The 20,427-nt window shown below is 36.4% G+C and overlaps 1 protein-coding gene across 2 annotated transcripts; it reads left to right on the top strand.

Annotated features, from left to right (window-relative positions):
• Positions 1–8,772: 8,772 nt before the first annotated feature.
• On the top strand, positions 8,773–19,837 carry daxx (death-domain associated protein). Of its 2 annotated transcripts, none has more exons than XM_065286704.1 (12): positions 8,773–8,808; positions 9,531–9,588; positions 9,818–10,117; positions 10,438–10,794; positions 14,127–14,258; positions 14,431–14,547; positions 14,659–14,890; positions 15,390–15,559; positions 15,900–16,056; positions 16,283–16,793; positions 16,999–17,128; positions 19,451–19,837. In XM_065286704.1, exons 3-12 carry the CDS (start codon positions 9,896–9,898, stop codon positions 19,508–19,510), a joined length of 2,088 nt encoding a protein of 695 aa, XP_065142776.1. In that variant the 5' UTR covers positions 8,773–8,808; positions 9,531–9,588; positions 9,818–9,895; the 3' UTR covers positions 19,511–19,837. The 2 variants fall into 2 exon arrangements, with proteins under 2 accessions (XP_065142776.1, XP_065142769.1); XM_065286697.2 differs by having other exon boundaries at positions 8,780–8,808; positions 9,872–10,117.
• The last annotated feature ends 590 nt before the right edge of the window (positions 19,838–20,427 follow it).

The following is a 20,427-nucleotide window of genomic DNA, read 5'->3' as shown; positions in this document are numbered from 1 at the left end:
AATTTTTCAAAAATACTCTTAATTTTCTCACATAAACAACTTGTAGGCCTAAGATAAACTTAGAATATGTTCAGAACATGTTGAGTTCATAAGTACAAGTGAAGATTCAGAATCTGTTAGATTTCTATGTGTATGTGTACAGGTATGTGCCTTTGTGTAGATGTATATGTATGCGTGTATAGGCATGTGTATGAGTATGTGTATTCCATAAATTTAAAGATTCAGAATCTCGGACTTCTATGTGTTTATGTGTATGGGCAGGTGTAGAGATATGTAAATATGTGTATAGGTGTATGTGATCTGTTGACTAAGTCACGTTTAAATATTTAGGAGTGGAGTAAATTGTTTGATTGATCAGTAGAAATGCCCGCACTTCAAGTTCAATCATTTTGACAATGTTTGTGCTGTTGTTAGTGATAGGTTGAAAATCATGGGCCCTGATTTACAAGTATCCCAACAACAGTAAGATTATTGTTTAGGTATTTGAGATTTTAATAGTAAGTATGTGTTGTGTGGTGTGTTGCATGGTGTTTAGGTCTGGATAGTCTTTACGTCTATACCAGATATGTTGCAAGATTGCGTTGGAAAATGTGTGTGTGTATATACGTATGCATGTATGTATGTGTGTGACTGTGTGACTGGGAGATGGGTGGATTTTATCTCTAACAATTAGTGTTGCAAATTTCGAGGCCATCGCTATTCATGATGGTATAGTGTAGTGAGGTGTAAAATGGCCTTTGAATTTTCTTCACACCCAGATCCCAGACTTTTAGGTTGTGTTTCTGCAAAGTTTGTTGTCCTTGATGTGGCCAGACATCTCTGGCCAGGATTTACAGCTTTCAACCTGATAAAGGACAAACAGAGAAGCAATTTAGTTTTTAACCCTTTATGCAATTTGCATTAAGACATGTGGTACAATTTCTCCTGGTGATCAGTCATTAGGGAATAGATGTACCATTGTCATATTACTTTGCAAATTTATTTTCAGAGATTAAATTAGTTTTAAATCCTTTGGTCAGAGTTTTTTTTTTTTTTTTTTTTTTTTAACTACTGCTATTGCAGTGTAGTCCGACAGCATATTACTTCAAGCTGTGATAGCATTTAAACCCTTGCTGTCTGCTGTGAGCATTCAAACTCCATTTCTGCTGGAGAACTTTTCCATAAGCTCAAATGGCTTCATTTTAAGTTGCTCAGTTCAGTCAGACCTGTGGGCAATTCATCAGCTCATCACACCTTTGACTGCTTCAGATCTCTGACCCAAAAGGACTCTTTTGCTTGATGTGTTCAGCATTTATCATAGGTTTAGTTACCAAATGATTAAAATAGACCTCTGTATTGGATAAAAAAATGGGTTAAAGATTTCCAGTGAAGGAGATTTGGTTCACTATCATGAGTGTCACATTAATTTTTAGTGTAAAAACATGGCAGCACGTGACAGCGTACTCCGCTCCTTGACAAACTGGGTGGTGGACCAATTCTGTGAGTTTGGCCTGTGCAAGTTACTCCATATAGAACATGTAATACACCACATTTTACCATCTGAGGCCTGTTTGGCCATGACAATATAATGGATATTGCAACTTGATCACAATGTAGATTATATTATATAAAAAACAGTATTAATTAAAAATACATTCGTTACTGATCTCTTAAGGATTACCAGACTGATGTTTGTGTGTCTGAATTTGCAAGATGTTCCTGTATCAATATATTTGAATGTGAAAAGGTGTCAGCCCTGGACAGACTGGTGTGAGGCACAGATTTTCATTGGTTCATGCTAATGTATTCCTACAACAGTTTCAAGACTAAAAATTGTGTGGCCTTTCACATCTCTACAAAGCTGTACAAAACTGTCTTTAAACAATTTTCACAGACTCATAGGGAAAGACTAAGCCAAGAACTTTTAACAGTCCTGGTGTTTATCAAGTTCTTAAATAACACTGAGATTGATTTACAGAAGGAAAAATATGGTTACAGACAATGTCTCTCTTAAAAACAATGTTCTCTCTTGGGAACAATGGATAGCCCGTTATCTGAGTGGGGGGTAAGCCCTTTCATCTCAGTTGGGTGTCTCACAGTGAGAGATAAGACCATTTGTGTTGGCCTAGAAAAACATTATATTTTCCTGCAACAATTTTAGGTTTTGCTTAATTGTATCTCATCAATGGAGGAATACTACATTGAATTAGAAGTTTGTAATTGTAATATGACTTACTGAGTCCATTCTATTCTCATTCAGTCCAGAGTGATCTTTTAGAAGGCTCACTCACAACAACTCATTTAAAATCATTTCCCTACTTGCTTAATGTCCAGCATTCAGTTACATTTCTCTATGCATTGGGGATTTTTAAATCCAACAACGCTGCCTTCAATCATTCATACATTTCCTTCATTTCCTTCATTCTCCAGCTTGATTACAATATTACCTTAATTCATCAAATATAGATTGTACACTGATGTTTGCAGCATTTAAAAATCTTACTATCTGTGTGCTTTTCACGTCTCAATTGTCCAAGTCCTCCCTTCACATGCAAACACATTCATTGCATTGTAGTTTAAATCATCCAACATCATTTTCCAATTGTTAAAAGTTATTTTGGCACTCTTTCCAGGTTGTGCATTTACTGTCACAAACATAAACAATTGTGTAGAATTTGGTGATTTAAATTTAGATTCCTTGTTTGAGAATCAGAACAAATTTTGGATGATTTAACTCCAATGTGAGACGATCTTTTGTTTTCCGTAGGCACGTAAACAAAAGATCTTAACAGAGCAAAGCAATTCATTCTTCATTTAACATCACACAGCATTTCCTAATAATGTGGTTTCATTTCATTCTTAAAGCCCCACCGGATTTGATTTCCAGTCTAACATTAGGTATATTTACAACCTATTTAATAAATGTGGGATGTTTAAAACATTCCCTCAAACATTTTTAAAAGGCAAAGAAAAGATTGACTTACCACATCAGCTGAAGAAATAGAAGAAGTTCAAACCTTTAGCTCCATGAAAAGACTCTTATTCTCCAGGGATCGAATCAGTCGTACTTTGTACATTTTGATAAGATTTCCACTGGTTGAATATCACGTCCCGGGAATCACCACTTTGTAAGGGGGTGAATTTTATATCCCCCATCCATCCGTTTGGCCCAATGACGAAGTCCAAACCGCATGGGAAGGATTGATAGCGCGTTCGGTCTTTTCCGGAGCTTTGCAGATGACGTTTTGGCGTTACGTAATTTAGGTATATTTATCTCTAATCTGACTCCAAAGACAAAGATTTAGTTTATATTATATTACAAATCGGATTGATTATTACTTTTAAAACTTACAGAATTTAGATGGATGTTTGTTTATTTATTCTGATAAAGCTCTGGTATTACACTCGTTCATTCGGTTCTCACAGTCGCACATGATCCTAGTACGGGCCTCATAATTAATATACTGGTCAACGGTCGTAAGCGAATCAGTGTTGGTCGCTGCCAGAGGTTGGACTATACGCTTAAGCGGCCGCTTTCTGCGTGCTCAACTTTAAACATACTTTATTTAGTCCCCTTAGAGGTGACACTTAATTATTACAATTATTATTTCTAATCAAGATTAATGAATAGAATAACATTGAAATAAACAGAGGTTGAGGCTGACCCTATTTAGAGTAATCAGAAATGTTACTCTAAACGGAAACACAGCCTCCACGCTTCTAAGTACACTTAAACTAACGCCAATTGCTAGTCGTATCTCTCAAATCCTCAGCTGATGTATTATTCACTATCTAACTGGGATTGGGCCGATCCTAGCCTGATTTCAGTCCTTACGGTAACTACGGATACAACGATATTACTTGCAGTGTCAACATTTACCGAGCAACACAGAATAAAATCAAATATAACAATTTATTAACCAGGTAGGTAAAACATAATTCAGAAGCCAATTCACATTCCAATTCAAATACGAGAAAACAAATATAATCAAATGAGAATAATGCATACCTGGCAAGTGATGAATATCTGGTTACAGATTTCTCAAAGTAAAATAAAATACATGATGCTGTGCCAGGACAGCATCATGGGGGTGCATTTCTCGATATTGAAAGTCCCACTGAACCATTTTACATCATTCCCTTAAATATCCAGAGAGACAAAGCATATAGGAGTTTGCTACTGATTGGTTGTTGTAAAATTCAGGGGTGTTGCCTAATATACATACAGTGGGTGATTGGTCAACATCTCTAAGGTAGGAGTTGTCTCCCAACATTAGGTTAAGTTTACTTGTTTATTGTCACAGATTAACATTGAATCCTGTTGTTGTATGGAGATGTGGTGTTTGAAAATCAAGTGTAACTCTCCAGGGAGTCTCCTGTATTTGAGATAAAGTTCTGGTTCCCGAGAGGGGTGTTTTGGGGGTCTTGGTCCCCTGCCGTGAGTCCTGGAGGAAAACTTGTTGTGTTGCAAAAAAGTTCTCTTTTGATGTCCTTGCTGCCTCAGGCACCTACAGGGCACACACACTGCACTCTCGGGCATCCATGCTGTGTTCCCAGGAAGGGCTGACCTTTTGGTCAGGATCAATCAAAATTCTTACAGTATAAACACATAACACTCTTGAACACTTACTGTTTATACTGTGTACAACTGGTGAAAACATAGTTAGAGTTGTTGTGTTTACTCAATGATAAGAGTGTTGTTAGAGTTGTGTTCAAGTGAGTGAGTGTGTTTAAAGTTTTGCAAACAGACAGTGTCTGCCTACCTAAACTTCTTTTTCCAAAAGAGTAAATTATTTGACAAATGGGTTTAGTCCACTGAAAATTTGGTTCAGAAAATGAGGTTTAGTGTTTCAGCAATTCAGCAAAACTGTAATGCTAGATGTTTGACTGATGCATTCACATCAGTTTCCTTTTTGGAAACTCACAAAATGCTGGCATATCAATTTATCATATTTCATATTAGCATGTAGCAAAACAGAACACATAAATGCCTATAACATATTAATAACATTACCTTTTTTGATAGCTTACACACTAAAATTATAAATAACACACAGTTAGTCAAACTTGACACTTAAGAAGCAAAACTTCAGCCCAGATCTGTACAACTACAAGCATGTTGCAACACAGTCTCAGCCTCGCACTTTTTGCAAAACAAAAGGCTACACACACTTCTGTGAAGTGTACAAAATACACTTCTCTACATTAAACACAGAAATCACTTCTTTGACATTTCAAGGAACTGGTTTCCAAAATACCACACCTATGAAACATTTGATCAAACACGGGCATCAGGTGTGCAAACACTTGGTGTAGGTGCTTAAAGGAGCATTTCACCCATAGAAACATTAATCTTTATTGAAAGTGTGTCATATTTGTAGTCGAAATGTAACATATATTTAGAATTTGGTGCCATTTTTACATCATTGAAAGAAGGAAGGGCAACACTAAAATCTCTCTCAGCAGCAACTGAGAAAATTATGCATGACCATTCAAAAACATGACTAGGGTTCTAACTATACAAAGCTTTGTGCAAATGGGTGAAGTGTCCCTTTAAATGTAAACTCAACAATCAGGTAATTATACAAAGGTAACATGTGAACTTACCTGTCTTCAACAAAAATGTAAGGCAACAGTATAGGAAGAAGAAGATGGAGAGGTAGACCTGGGGGAAGACATGGACAAACGATAGAGAAACATGTTTGACAAATGCGATTCAAGCGACCTTGGTTGATCATGTTGTAAACCATGGGTTGACATTGAGAGAGGCTGGACAGAGAGTTCAGCCAAACTTCATTGAAAACACTGTTGCTACAGTCATTCGGACAATATTGACAAGAGCACCTGTAAAAAAATCTTATCTACTGTCTACATTACAATGTAGCTGACTATATTATGAGCTCTATGAGTATACTTTTTGGTACCTGTTCACTGTAATCCATGAAATAATGTGTTGTGTGCATTTTACATGTATTTACAGGATAGAGAACGTAAAGGAAGAAGGGGCACCAAATTCACAAAGGAAGAAAAGAGAGCTATCTTAAACATGCTTTTGGCCAATAATGCAATACGGCTCAGAGAAATTCAAAGAAACATTCTGTATGACACCACAGTTTTCAATAATGTTCATCAGGTATCGCTTTCACCACTGGGTTGAATCTTTAAAAAATGCATACAAAAAAACAGCAAACAAGTTTTGATGGGCTATAACACGAATATGTGCAAAGTAAGTATTTTACCCTTCAGTCCTGTGCATTGCTCACTGAACCATTTTGCATGTAAATTTATAGTAGGCCTATACTAAACTACACAATGTTACAAGATACATTGTCATCTGGGACAATGTGTCTTTGCACCGGTCTGCACTGGTTCAAAACTGGTTTCATGAGCATACATGATTTTTAGTTCAATACCACCTATAATCTGGAAGAGGCCTATGACCTAATTGATGCAGCATGGATGTGCATGGATGCATTTACCATTTAAGGAGATCCTTCCCTTGCTGTCTTGCAAGAGCGTGATGAAAATGAAGTGCTGCTATGACCAGATCCAGATAGACAAAGAGATGATGCTTAAGCTCTGTGTTTTCCCCCTCATGTGTTCTTTTTGTCTCCACAAATGTTTGGTTTATATTCTATATCATGTTTAATTTAAAATGTAACCTATGGATGTATTGACTGATCATTTGTGTGCCGTACAGTGCCAAAATTGTGTTTTTGTAAATATTTGCAATGTTTTGAATGATGTGTTGTGATTTGCAAGAGATCTGTGGTGTTCTGCTACTTGTGCGTGAATTGTGTGTAGTGTTTTGTCAAAACACCACACGTTGTGCCAAATTCTGACTCCCTGCTAGAATCTGACGACTTGATACCCACAATATGGTTAGTATAGTTGTCAATATCCTCTTTCTTTATTACTTTCTTTCATTTTTATTTTCAGTTTACATATTTACCACAAACTCACATTTCTTACATACCCTACCATAACAAAGTACTGTCTTGTTTCTCTCCTGTGTGGCTTAACACCATGTCAAGACAGCACAGATGAGCAATAAATAGAGAGAAAATTATTCAAATATGTAAAAACATAATGGTTTAAGTAAAACGTTGATTACTATTTGCACTGGTTACTGAAAACACATTGTTTAAACAATGTTAAAATAAACATAAGACAGGTTTCATTTCCAAGAAACCACGTGAGGCAAGGCAGTCACTCCTTTCACAGCCACACCTGCATCATCCATACTAGGTTGGTTATTTTGTGAAATTGTTTCTAGCTTAGAGTGCCACCTAGTGGTAAAATGGTATAGTATAATGTGGAGCATTTTCATAAAAGAGGTAATGAAAAATAAAATAAAAAATAAAACAAGACCAGCATGCTTAACTTTAGACAAAACTGCCTGCAGTCCTATGCACAACTACATGCATTATAAAATTTAAAACTGAAAAATAAATGCTGATCGCTGCATGGATGTTAACCTTTTGTTAGGTAAACATTTGGTGATTTGAATAGAATAAAGGTTAAATCAACAACGTAAGTATGGTAATGAATATGTGTAGGTTACAATATATTTACTATATGTTATTCAATATATTAAACAATGCAATATGTTTATTGTTATACAGTTTAAACACACTGTACTTACAACACTAGTTTCATTTTCACCAGTTGCAGAATATGCCTATGTTAAGACTAGAACTGTGTTTATGACTTGATACGTATTAATTATTATAACATACAATGGAATATTAAGTTTTATGATTTCTGTTTTGTGTATATTTCAATGACACTGAATTAGTTGACAGGTAAATTTAATCTGTCATTATTCTATTTTATTTTCTTGCAATAAACCTGAAAATGAAAGTGATCGTGTGTCATCTTGTGGAGCTACTGTTCCTCTTAAATAATTCCTAGATTAGTTGTATGTATTGTAACATCTTGGCTAAGCATTTCTAATATATTTATGTGTCTCTTTTAAAAACAAATATGTTAAAGAAGGTAAATCTTAATCCTTTAAGGACATCTTGGAATTAATTTACAAAGTTTAAAATGCTATACAATTAAAGAAAACTGCTGTTTTGTTATGTATATAATATAGTTGTATATATAGTTCTTGATTATTTTTTTTTATAAGTCTATGTTTATCTAAGTTTGGGTTTGCTAGTCTCTGTATCTGTTTTACCTATGAAATTTTTTAAAGCCACCTGTCAGAATGATGAAAATATCAGTTTTTGTTGGGTAGATACGCTTTTGGGGCTTTAAAAATGGGGCACTATCTAATGCCATTATAAAGCTGAAGAGCCAGGATATTATTTAATGTAAAACCCACTGTGTTTGGCTGAAAGAAGAGAGTCATCTAGGATGGCTTAAGGATGATTAAAATATGGGCTAAATTTCTTTTTGGGGTAAACTATTTCTTTAACTCAGTTGTTCAGAGATCTTACCATCATGCAGTAGTAAGATAAGTGGCACCTGTTGAGGATACTTAAAATAGTTCTTTCGGAAGACAGAATACGGTCACACCATATATGTTTTACGTTTTGTTTTTGCAGAAACAAAACACAAAGAGGACTAAGGGAAAAGCAGTTAATTCCTTAGTTAGCAGTTATCAAAAGCCTGAACATCAAAAAAAATTGTTATATGGAGTTGAGGTCTCCTGATCACTAAGCGGCGCTGATAAGCTTCCAAATAAAATGCGTGGAAAACAAACCGCAGAAGAAGCGTGAGGAGTTCAGCCAATGAGCGACGAGATTACTGCCCGCCAGCAAATCAGCGCGTCTCATGTTGAGTTGTACACAAAACCAGCGCCGAGCTTCAGGATCCAAGCGCGTAAGTTGTTTTCTTTTTGTCTGAATACAAATTGATGAACAACTAGCTTTTATGAACAGTGTTTGTGAATGTTGTAAGAAATTGAACATTAAATTATAAAACACGTAAATGCTGTTTAAGGCATTTGGAAGAGAAACTGAAGATCAGATATACACGACCGCATTACAAAGTCACAGTTTCCAGATAAACAGGCAGTCTCGCCAAATTAATAATATTCATATATAATATAAATATTATTGTGCTATCAAGATCTCATTGTCTCGTTTGTCCATAAAGTTAAATCTCGTTGCTAAGGAAAAAACACTCGGGCCCCTGGTAAACACGGTTGCCGCCTAAATGTCATAGTTATGTTATAAATGTTTGTTATTATTATAAAGTAATAGTTCATTAAATGTTCTTAGAGGTAATTTTTTTTCATGTTTAAGACCTTATTAGTTAAGAGACTACGTGAAATTGTTGTATTTTTTACATTTATTTATCACAACAGAGGACTTTTAAAATGAAATTTAACCTGGTTAAAAACATGATAATATCTGTTAATAAATATCTGTTATTTGTTAGTCACCCCCTTACAGTTTTTTTCTCTTTGATATATAGTTCTGCCTTCTTAAATCAAATAAATGTGTTTACTATATATGGGTGGTCTATAAAAAAGTCCTTGAATTATGGCAACTGTTTTCTCATGCACACAGAAATATTAAGATGAATATGTTGTTTTTTAGGTACAGAAGGACAATTCTAAGTTGGATTTTGACTGTCTTCGACGAATCCATGTTAAAAGTATGTAAATAAAGTGGAACAAAAACAGCACTAAATGTCCTCATGCTTTTACTTTTAATTTTAGTTTTAACTTTACCATAACAATATTAAAAATATGTTAATGTCACAGACTGCTTCATCAATTGCCATAGCACTTTAATAAATGTATCTGGCCTCTTTGCTTATGATCAAACATATCTATCTACATTGCATACTGGGTGAAATCACAAGCATCCTCTTGTGTTCACAGGTATTGGTGTAGTTGAAATGCTGATCTGACACATCCTCATTCGTTACTCCCTAGCAAATTCATCCAGCTTCCTTCCGGATGGCCGGAGCAGTGATGGACAGCATCGTGATCCTGGATGACGATGATGAAGAAGCTTCCTCCTCTCCATCTACGTCATATTCTCAAGCTCCAAACTGCCAGCGAGGAACGCAGCTGAAGAAACCGCAGCCACAGCCAACACACATCACACAGTCTCCATTTGCCACCGCGAAGAAAGACACTCGAGTCCTACAAGTGGAAAATGAAAAACTGTTTGCAGACGTATGTTTGTTATGTTTTACTTTTAATTTATTTGACAGATGCTATATTTCAAAGCAACTTACAATACATTCAACATAAATCTCATCAGTACATGCATTCCCTGGGAATTAAACCCATGACTTTTTTAGCTAGGGCATCCAAGTTTCATCTCGGGAAATAAATACTGTTTTTGCATTTTATCTGGTCCAGTTTTGTTTATAACACTTGTATTAACGTGATTTTGTTTTTATGTTTTGCATTACTCGTTTTTTTCCCACTTCAAATCCACCTAATTCAATCCCTTCACTGATTGGTCCTGGCTAAACTCAACCCTAATCCAGTTTGTGGAACATTGTGCCAAACATGCGGAGGATCATCCGGAGGTCATGACCTACCTGCAGTCCAGATACTCCAAGGCCTTGCCGACCTTCCTGTCATCGGTGGAGTTTCGTAACACTTTGGGCCGCTGCCTCACACGCGCGCAGGCGAACGCAGGCAAAACTTTTGTCTACATTAATGAACTCTGCACAGTTCTTAAACAGCACACAGCTAAGAAACGGACGTCTGTACAGCCCCTTCCTTCTGAGGGGAAAACAGAGGAGAAGAGCAATGGAGATGTAAAACAGGAGGAACAGGGTAAAGGAGAAGAGGAGAAACCGGAGGAAGAAAAGAAAACTAAAAGGGCTTCAAGGAGACAGGTATTAGATGCTGTTCATCTTTCTTTTTATTTTTACAAGTGACTCTTGCAGGTTACACTAGAGGAAGAGCTGATGGAGCATTTAACAGATCTCAACTTTTTGTGTGTGTTTTGATCTCATGTATTATTTAAAGTCTCTTTGATATTTCATTTTTACTTTATTGGTGATAAGGATAATTGTTCAGATGAAATTCAGTTCAAGTATTTGATATACACAACTTTTCGAAATGTTACCGTGGGTTCACACCAGACGCGAGTTCAACGATTTGCCCGAGTAGATTACATACAAAGTCAATGCAAAGACGTGATCAGACACATCCTCGAATGGGCGATGCGAATGAAGCGATATGGGCGTCACATTTGTCTTGAAACCCGCTATTCGCCTCAAACGCGTCTTTTCCCAGGTTGAAAAAATTCCACTCAATTCACAAGACATGATAAATCCCGTGAGTAATTTAGAGCGAGTAACGCGATGCCCTGTGTTTGGTGTGTATGTAGCATTAGGAACACTTTACTAAAATCTTTCAATCTGAAGGTGTATGTTTAAGACAGTGGTTCTCAACTCCAGTCCTCAGGCCCCCCCTCCCAGAACATTTTAGATTTCTCCATAAAACACCTGATTCAGTTCATCAACTTGTTAGTGTTTTAATTAAGGAAATGTTTCAAACGTTCTGGAAGGAGTCTGATGAGTGGAATCAGGTGTTTCATATCAGGAGATATCTAAAACATTCTGGGAGGGGGGGGGGCGAGGACTGGAGTTGAGAACCACAACTTTAACGCCTGTTTCACACCGCATGCGTGAGCAACGCGTATGCGTAGCGTGAGCAGCGCGTGAGGAGAGCGTTTGCTGCGCATGGCCATTGTGCTTTCACACCGGCTGCATTTGCAGCGCATACTGTGCAGTTTAAATAACAGTATAAAAATCTCAAGTTCACATTACTTTATTTTACATGCATTTATGAGCAAAACCTCTTTAAGACGCTTTTTGAAGGTCAGTGTAATTTATATAACTGTGATTTGTTTAATCCACATTGTTTTCGTGCTGTTCTGGTCCATGTAATGACAGATATAGACACAATACACAATTATAGACATAAAAAGCCCATGGCACATTATAAAATCTGTTTCTCTGAAGTTTTACGATAAAATAAAGAATTCACTCAGTGATTGACAGCATATAGCAGTCGATCGTGTTTCCCTTCAACAGTTTAAGCATAAGATTTAAATTTATAGATGAATCTATTTCTCTGAAGATTATTAAGATAGATGAGGACTCATTTGCTGGGCAGAAAGTGAATGAACACAGTCTTCTGGCAACAGTGTGTTAATATTTCATTGCTTTCTTTTAAATTGCTCAAAGTCATGACTGTTTCAAACACACTAGCTTCACATTTGTGATTATATTGTAAAATTACCCTTTTTCGCGTCAATCCACGACCATTTAAACTATAAACAATGCCCTGTCACTTTAATTGAGCGTGAGCAGCGCAGCAAAAATAGAGCCGACGCCGAAACGATAGCAGCACTGATGCTTCAGCAACGCTCCTGCCACGCAGGCACGCGCTGCTCACGTGTGCGGTGTACATGCTTTAACTTGTTAACATGGGCGCCGAAAAAAACACGCGCTGCTTACGCGCTGCTCACGCATGCGGTGTGAAACCGGCGTTACTTAATGTAATTGTGCCAACATATTAATTTCTTTCATTAAACAAAAAATGAGTGTTAAACTATTGAAATGGACTTGGATCACGTTAATGTCGAAAAAGCAGCTGATAGGAACCCATAATGGGAATATCTTAAATGTGACCCTGGACCAAACAAACAGCCACAAGTGTCACGGGTATATTTGTAGCAGTAGCCAACAATACATTGTATGGGTCAAAATTGTAGATTTTTTTTAAATGCCAAAAATCATTAGGATATTAAAGAGCACCTATGGTCCGATTTACAATTTTACATTTTCATTGATGTGTAAGTGTGTATTAGTACATGTTGACGATATGCAAAAAGGTAAAAAACGTTTTGTAGGCAACAGTATTACTTCTTGAACTTGTTGACGTGGACAAGAATGACATTATCATAATTCCTCACGCTTTTTAATCTTTCAAACATGGTTAGGAACGTCACATTTCCAGATGACGTCAGAGGTATTCAGGCCAATCACAACGTACAGATTAGCTGGCCAATCAGGGACACAGCGCTTTTTTAGATCGATAAGTTTTGTACAAAATCAATGCGTTTGAGGAAGACATGGATATCATGTCATATGGAAAATGTGTTTTTTGAACCATAAACCACACAAACACATTGTTTTATACCAAATACACACAATAACGTTGTTTTTAGCAATGAAATAGGTGCAAGTAAAGATCATGTTACATGAAGATATTTGTACATTTCCTACCATAAACATTTATTTATCATGAGTAATATGTGTTGCTAAGATGTGTGTATATATATATATATATATATATATATATATATATATATATATATATATATATATATATATATATATATATATATATATATATATATATATATATATAAATTAAAAAAATTGACACTTATGACTGATTTTGTGGTCCAGGCCAGGGTCACAAATATCATTTAAAACGCTTCCCAAAATGAAACCTCAAGAAGCTACTTGATAATAGGGCTGGGTATCGATTCAGATGTTCCAGATCGATTCGGTTTCGATTCACAAGCTATCAAATTGATTCGATTCCGGTTCTCGGGTAGTTTTTTTTTACTCGATTCTGGATTCAACTCAATGAATATAGATTTAATACAAATACTATATTAATAAAAAATAACAGTGAACAGCAGTTTACAAGTGTGGGTAATTAATGAAAAAAAAATTAAAAGCCACAACACTAACATTGTCTAACGTTTCTAACGAAACCTAAAATGCTTCCATACCTCTGACTTTTTATGTGAAGGTGGCATCTACGTCGATGAAGCACCTGAAACCGCCATTTTAAGCACTGAATGAATGAATGACAGACTCACCTCTTGCTCCTTGGTAACATTGCGCAAGGCAAAAAAGAGGGTAACATCTAGTGAAGAAGACTAGTAATTAGATTAAAGTTAATCTTACATTCAATGTTTGCGGAAATAAATATGAAAGAAAAAAATCGATTCTGCTCTTTGAGAATTGATTTTTAACCGACCACGTAAAAAAAATGATTAATCGAAAAATCGCCCAGCCCTACTTGATAAAATGACAATTTAGCAAATTCTAAGCAAATGGTGGCTACTTTATGTATGGCTAGATATAATTCTTCATCACTTTCAGATGCAAATCTTGTCCTTCCTCTCACCTTCTTACAGATAGCATACCTGGAAAACCTCCTGAAGGTTTATAATGAAGAGATCAAACGCCTTCAGGAAAGAGAGTTGAATCTGGAGGATCTGGAGAAAGAAGACTCCAGTTATATTCAAGAGCACAAACTCAAACGCAAGGTGACACCGTCTGTCCATAGTTTATCTCTTAATTGATGGTTACATGCTGCTTTAAAAATTGTATTGTCTCATCAAAACACTGAATGCTTAGCAACTACATGATGTGACTATTGACCTTTGTTTGTGTTTTATGAGGACTTGATTTCATCTTATTTTTACTTTGCGGTCTCAGATGATGAAGATCTATGAGAAACTGTGCGAGCTGAAGGGTTGCAACACACTGACGGGTCGAGTGATCGAACAGAGGATTGTCTACAGTGGCACACGCTACCCAGAGATCAACAAAAAGGTTTTAATGATTTTTAAGTCACTTTTAGCAAAAAAATGACACTTTTATAAGGAACAGTCAAAACATTTACAAAAAAATGTCTTACCATATATCATTTTCTCTTGTCTTCAGATTGAACGCTACATTAACAGCCCTGAAGTTCTTCAAAATCCTCCTGACTACACAGATATGCTAAAGGTCGTGCAACGCGCCAATGACCGTTACAATCTCCTGCTCAGCCGTAAACAGATAACCCAGATGGCTCAGGAAGCGTTCAGAGAAACGGGCAACAAACTGCAGGAGAGACGGCACCTCGACATGGTCTACAACTTCGGCTCCCATCTCACCGACTTTTACAAACCTAGTAATTACACTGAGTTACTGAACTTTTTTTATCTTACGGAGCCAGAGAGAAAAAACCTAATTTGTGATAATTTGTAAAGTTTTAGCTTGAATAATAAAAGATCTTGGGTGATCTGCTAAGAGCTCCAGACTATAAATTAAAGGTTGCATACGTGATGTGTGACAGCCAGGAAAACTTTCTTTGCAGTTTGCATTTATTACCTTTCACACATTTTTCTGACACTTATCTAAAACCACTTGTGTGTTTCCTGGGACTCAAAGCGTGATTTTGGTGGTGGTGTTATTGCAGTGCTCTGCCAGTTGAGCTACAGTAACTATTGAGCATGTGCCAGTGCTTCCTGCACTCATTTACAAGCAAAGAACCACAAACTTGCTTTGATTTGCTCTTAATTGGTTATATTTTGAAAAATTCCTTAATAATTGTTTAGTCATAGCTCAATGGCACTCTATGGATGTTTCGGGAGAGAATTAGGAGCTGAATTTCACTGTTTTGTCCCCAGCGTTAGACCCTGCACTTTCTGACCAAACCCTGAATCGAAAACTTCGCTCCAATAGGGACGTGGCACTCAGCAACTTGGAAGAAGTGATCAGTAAATACGCCAACAAACAGGAAGACGTGGAGGTAGAGGAGACGAGGAAGAAGCAAGAGAAAGACAAGCTGAAAAAAGAGGTAAGTGCAGATTTATTTAATGTCCAAACATCTGCAATGCTGAGGGAAAATTTATCCATTAGTAAGTCAAAGTCAATTGAATTGGAAAAAAATCCATATTATTCCCTGTGTAGTGTAGGATAATATCATAAAAATTCAAGTAAACTAAGGTGTGGGAACCCTGAAAATTGTTGCTTGATGCTGAACTATTGTTGTGTATCACGCTAAGAGAATAATATATAATTTGTAAGATCATTCAGCTTAAACAAATAATGTTTAATCTTCGAAAATATATTCCGCTGCTTCTGTACAAAATTTACTTGCAGTTTTAAATCAGTCTCTACATAATTCACATTTACAGGCACTAAACGGACAACAGAGTGACAGCAAAGAAAAAGAGAGCGAGGAGCAGGATAAAAAAGAGGAAGAGGAGGAAGATGATGATGATGAAGAAGACTGTTCTTCTGATCCTGATATCGAAGAAGAGATCCAAGCCAGCCAGGCACAAGTTGGTCCAGGTAAGATGGGAATAAACGTATATTCACTTACTCTCATGCCTGTTTTATTTTATTGTGTGTGATGACAGAATTTTTATTTTTGGGTACCATGCAAGTCTTCCATCTGATAAAATGTCACTTGCTTGATTGTCTAACATTTGTTTAAAAAGCTTTTGGCTTTGACAATATGTTTTAAACAATATAATTAATGGAATAAATAAAAAATCTCTCGGCTAACATGTTTCAGATGATGATGAAGAGGATGTCGAAGAGGAGCAGGTAAACAACAGTGACAGTGAGCAGCCAATCAACGAGAGCTCTCCTCTGTCAATCAAATCATCTCTCCAGGATACAGAAGAGGATCAGGGTGAGGTAGGAGACGATGACCGGCAGTCTCCGGTCAGCAGCATGAGTGAGGCGGTTACCACAGAAACAACCACAGATGTCGGAGCCACTAAACAAAGTACTCTGTCTCCGGAGGCCATTGGTCAATCAGAGGCAGTGGACTCTTTACCTGTCAAGACTGAACTCGATTCCTCAAATCACTTTACACCTGTGTCTAAAAGCACAAGGAACTGCACTGAAACCATTTCCACCAATCAGGACTCCCCAGTCGTCATGAGATCGGCCAATTGCAGTCCGCTACCTCCGAGCCCTGTGTTTATTGACGAGATGGGCAAATACAAGAAGAGGAAACGCACTTCAAATGAGAGAAACGACGCTGCTTACAATGGGAACGACACACGGGACAGCAGCAGGTAAACAGGATAAAAGTTAAAGTGAGAAATTTGTTTTTATAACTTTAAACATAAACTACTTTCGAAATAAAAAACAAAACAAACGAGCAATGATATTTAGCATTTTTATATTTACTTGCTTTGAAATGGCTAACAAATCATCACCATCATAGTTGACCAAGTACATAAAAATGTTTAAAGCAAAAAGTATTGCTGTTGTTTTCAGTTACTGTGATATACCTCTGGATATGGGTGTGTACTCCAGCCCTGAACGTGTGGATTTAACCAGGGCGACAACTCCAACTCAGGACAAGATCAACAGCTTAAGACTCACACCTCCACCCAAGAAAAATAAGGTGAATGTTTGTGTAACCGTTTTAACTTGCAGTGTTAAAATGCAGACATTGACTCTCATCGTGCTTTCATCTGTGGAAAATAAGTTTTTTTAAATATAGTAAACTAAGGATCTGCTACTTGAATGTTGTAACTATTTTAGCAGCAAATAGGATTATTTAAACAGCTCTGAAATAGCAGATTTAAACCCGGAGTATAGTTAGTTTTTTTTATGTGTATGCACACAATGCAACGCACAGTTTTGCAAGGCATAGTTTGATATGTTTTACATAATTTACATGTCAAATAAAAATTAAAAAGTTGATGGGGTGCGTTGTATGCATTGTATGCGGACCCTCGTTTATGCGTAAAAACTGAACTATACTTCTAGTTTTAGGGGGCATGCACACCAAAGCTTTTACGCCAAATAGGGATGCTTAACGATTAATCGCGATTAATCGTTAGCAGAATAAAAGTTTTTGTTTACATCATATATGTGTGTGAACTGTGTATAATAACTTTGTATAAATAAATGTACACACATGCATGTATATGTGAAATATAAATACTTAATATATGAAAAAAATTCTTAAAATTATACATGAATGTGTTCATATTTATATATACATATTTATTATACACAGTTTACACACAAATGTGATGTAAACAAAAACTTTTATTCTGCTAACGATTGATCGCGATTAATTGTATAGCATCCCTGACGCCAACGTATGTTTTCAATTGTTTCCCATGGAAGTGCAAGTTTTTTTCTGCGCTGAAAGTCGGCGCCTGAGCACTGAGAGTTGAAAAATATTCAACTTTGAGTGAAAAGCTCAGCTTGTCAATGTCAGTTCTCACACGGCCATCCAATCACAGTGGAGGAGGGGCGGGATAAACATCACAACAACCAACCGGTGCATCGTTCAACGACTTTTTCCTTTGTATTTTTTACATACAGACACGTTGTCAAAATGTTCCCCACTCACACGAATCTGCAAAAACGAATAAAAATGTTGTTTTATATATGCCAGGTCAGTAGTTTGTGATGTCACAAAATGTCTGAACACACCTAACACGTAGGCGCAAGACGTCACTGTTTTCACAAACCCACACGTTGTAGTTTTCACAGAGATGATAACATAGTTTTCAAAAACTTTTGTGCTTTTAGGCTCCCAAAATGCTGTTTAAATGAACAGCCAAAATTAATTTCTGTTGTTAAAAACGGTGTAATGTAAACTAGGGATGAACCGAATGTTCGTCAACTGAAACTATTTTGATGAAAATAACAGAAAAAACATCTTTCTCAGACAAATGCTTCTGACATATTTGCTGCATTTATAAAGTGTGAGCACCTCTCACTCTTCACTGGTTGCTATTTGATTGCGTCATTGAAAAACATAATTGTTCGGTAAAATTTATTTAGTTTGAAAATGCTTATTTAAACCTAATATTTTCAGTTGCTAAAAATTTGGTGCATCACACATTCATGCAAATTTGTCTTAAAGGGATATTCCACTTTTTTGAAAATAGGCTCATTTTCCAGCTCCCCTAGAGTTAAACATTTGATTTTTACCGTTTTGAAATCCATTCAGCTGATCTCTGGGTCTGGCAGTACCACTTTTAGCATAGCTTAGCATAATCCATTGAATCTGATTAGACCATTAGCATTGCGTTAAAAAAATAACCAAAGAGTTTTGATATTTTTCCTATTTAAAACTTGACTCTTCTGTAGTTACATCGTGTACTAAGACCGACGGAAAATTAAAAGTTGTGATTCTCTAGGTCGATATAGCTAGGAACTATACTCTCATTCTTGCGTAATAATCAAGGACTTTGCTGCTGTAACATGGCTGCAGGAGGCACAATGATATTACGCAGAAAATAGTCCACTGCCATTAAAAGTAACCAAGGGGACTATTTTTGGGCAGTGCGTAATATCACTACAAGTTTGAGAGTATAGTTCCTAGCTATATCTGCCTAGAAAATCACAGCTTTTAATTTTCTGTCTGTCTTAGTACACGATGTAACCACATAAGTCAAGTTTTAAATTTGAAAAAATATTGAAAAACTTTGGTTATTTTTTAGCCTGATGCTAATGGTCAAATCAAATTCAATGGATTGCGCTAAGCTATGCTAAAAGTGGTACGGCCAGACCCGGAGTTCAGCTGAATGGATTTTAAAATGGTAAGAATCAAATGTTTAACTCTAGGGGAGATGGAAAATGAGCATATTTTCAAAAAAAAAAAAAAACTGGAATGTTCCTTTAACCTAACCTATCCCAGTGTTATTTTCAGTCTGGTGTTATTTCGGTATTTTATAAACTACTGTTATTTATTTTTTCACAGGTGAACAAGGCAACTCAGTGTGACCCAGAGGAAGTGATTGTTCTTTCTGATTCAGATTGAGCCTGGGAATCTTCCTATTCCTGCTCCAATAGTGCCTGCCAATGTGAACATAAAACCAATTTTATTTCATGTTTTTGGGAACTGATTACACTTGCAATGCAACATGTTTTATACAGGGAAAATGCCATTTCATTGTTCATTTGGGCTCTTTTGAGGTATTTTTGTACATTTGGAAATGAGTTTCACCTCTAAATATTCTTATTCCAAGGGTTTATCTTGTATTTTATTTATGGCTTTAATGGAGGGTTTGATAGCAAACCTCAGTTATGCCAAGAGGGATAATGGGAAAATTGTTCCCTGTTCAAATCAATAAAAACTCTGATTTTATGTAAAGTGTTTGATTTATTTGTTGATGAGTTTGGTCGTGTGAACGAACGGTGTACTGTGGTTTGTTTAGTACCACTAAAAATTGCTTCAAGTACGATAGCCAATAGTTGTGATATCCAAAATACAACAATGTACAACATTCAAAACCTACTGACTCAATATAATAAATATCCTCGGGTCAAAAAGATCTGCATTGGATTTCCACGCACACATTTTTGCTTGCGACCGTAAAAACAATGATGGAACAAGTTAAGGAGCTATATTTAACAACTCGGGTGGCAACAAAAGTCACTGCTGATGCATCCCCATAACACAATCTTCTGCTTTTGCTTTGATACTGTAATATGGTGTGAACAGTGCCTACTTAGTAGTAGTAGTACTAGCGATCTGCATGTATAATTGCATGTCGACATGAACAACGACGCAGACATATTAATAAAAACTGATGCATAGCTTACGGCGTATAGGCTATGGCATAGGTCATATGCAAAGGTATAAATTGCACTTAAAGGGAACCTAGGGTGTATGTAGATAAAAACGGCTCATTCTAAGGTAAGAAAAACAATACAGTTCATTATTTAAGGTCTTTA

This window comes from Paramisgurnus dabryanus, chromosome 19 (assembly GCF_030506205.2).
Source record: "Paramisgurnus dabryanus chromosome 19, PD_genome_1.1, whole genome shotgun sequence".
NCBI classification, from domain to species: domain Eukaryota; kingdom Metazoa; phylum Chordata; class Actinopteri; order Cypriniformes; family Cobitidae; genus Paramisgurnus; species Paramisgurnus dabryanus.
The sequence above is the reverse complement of the archived record's forward strand: the minus strand, read 5'-3'. Positions and strand labels throughout refer to the sequence as shown.

Coding starts and splice junctions, on each gene's coding strand:
- daxx (XM_065286697.2), top strand. Junction 10,795..14,126: donor AAAGGGCTTCAAGGAGACAG/GTATTAGATGCT, acceptor ACCTTCTTACAG/ATAGCATACCTGGAAAACCT. Junction 16,057..16,282: donor CCAGGCACAAGTTGGTCCAG/GTAAGATGGGAA, acceptor AACATGTTTCAG/ATGATGATGAAGAGGATGTC.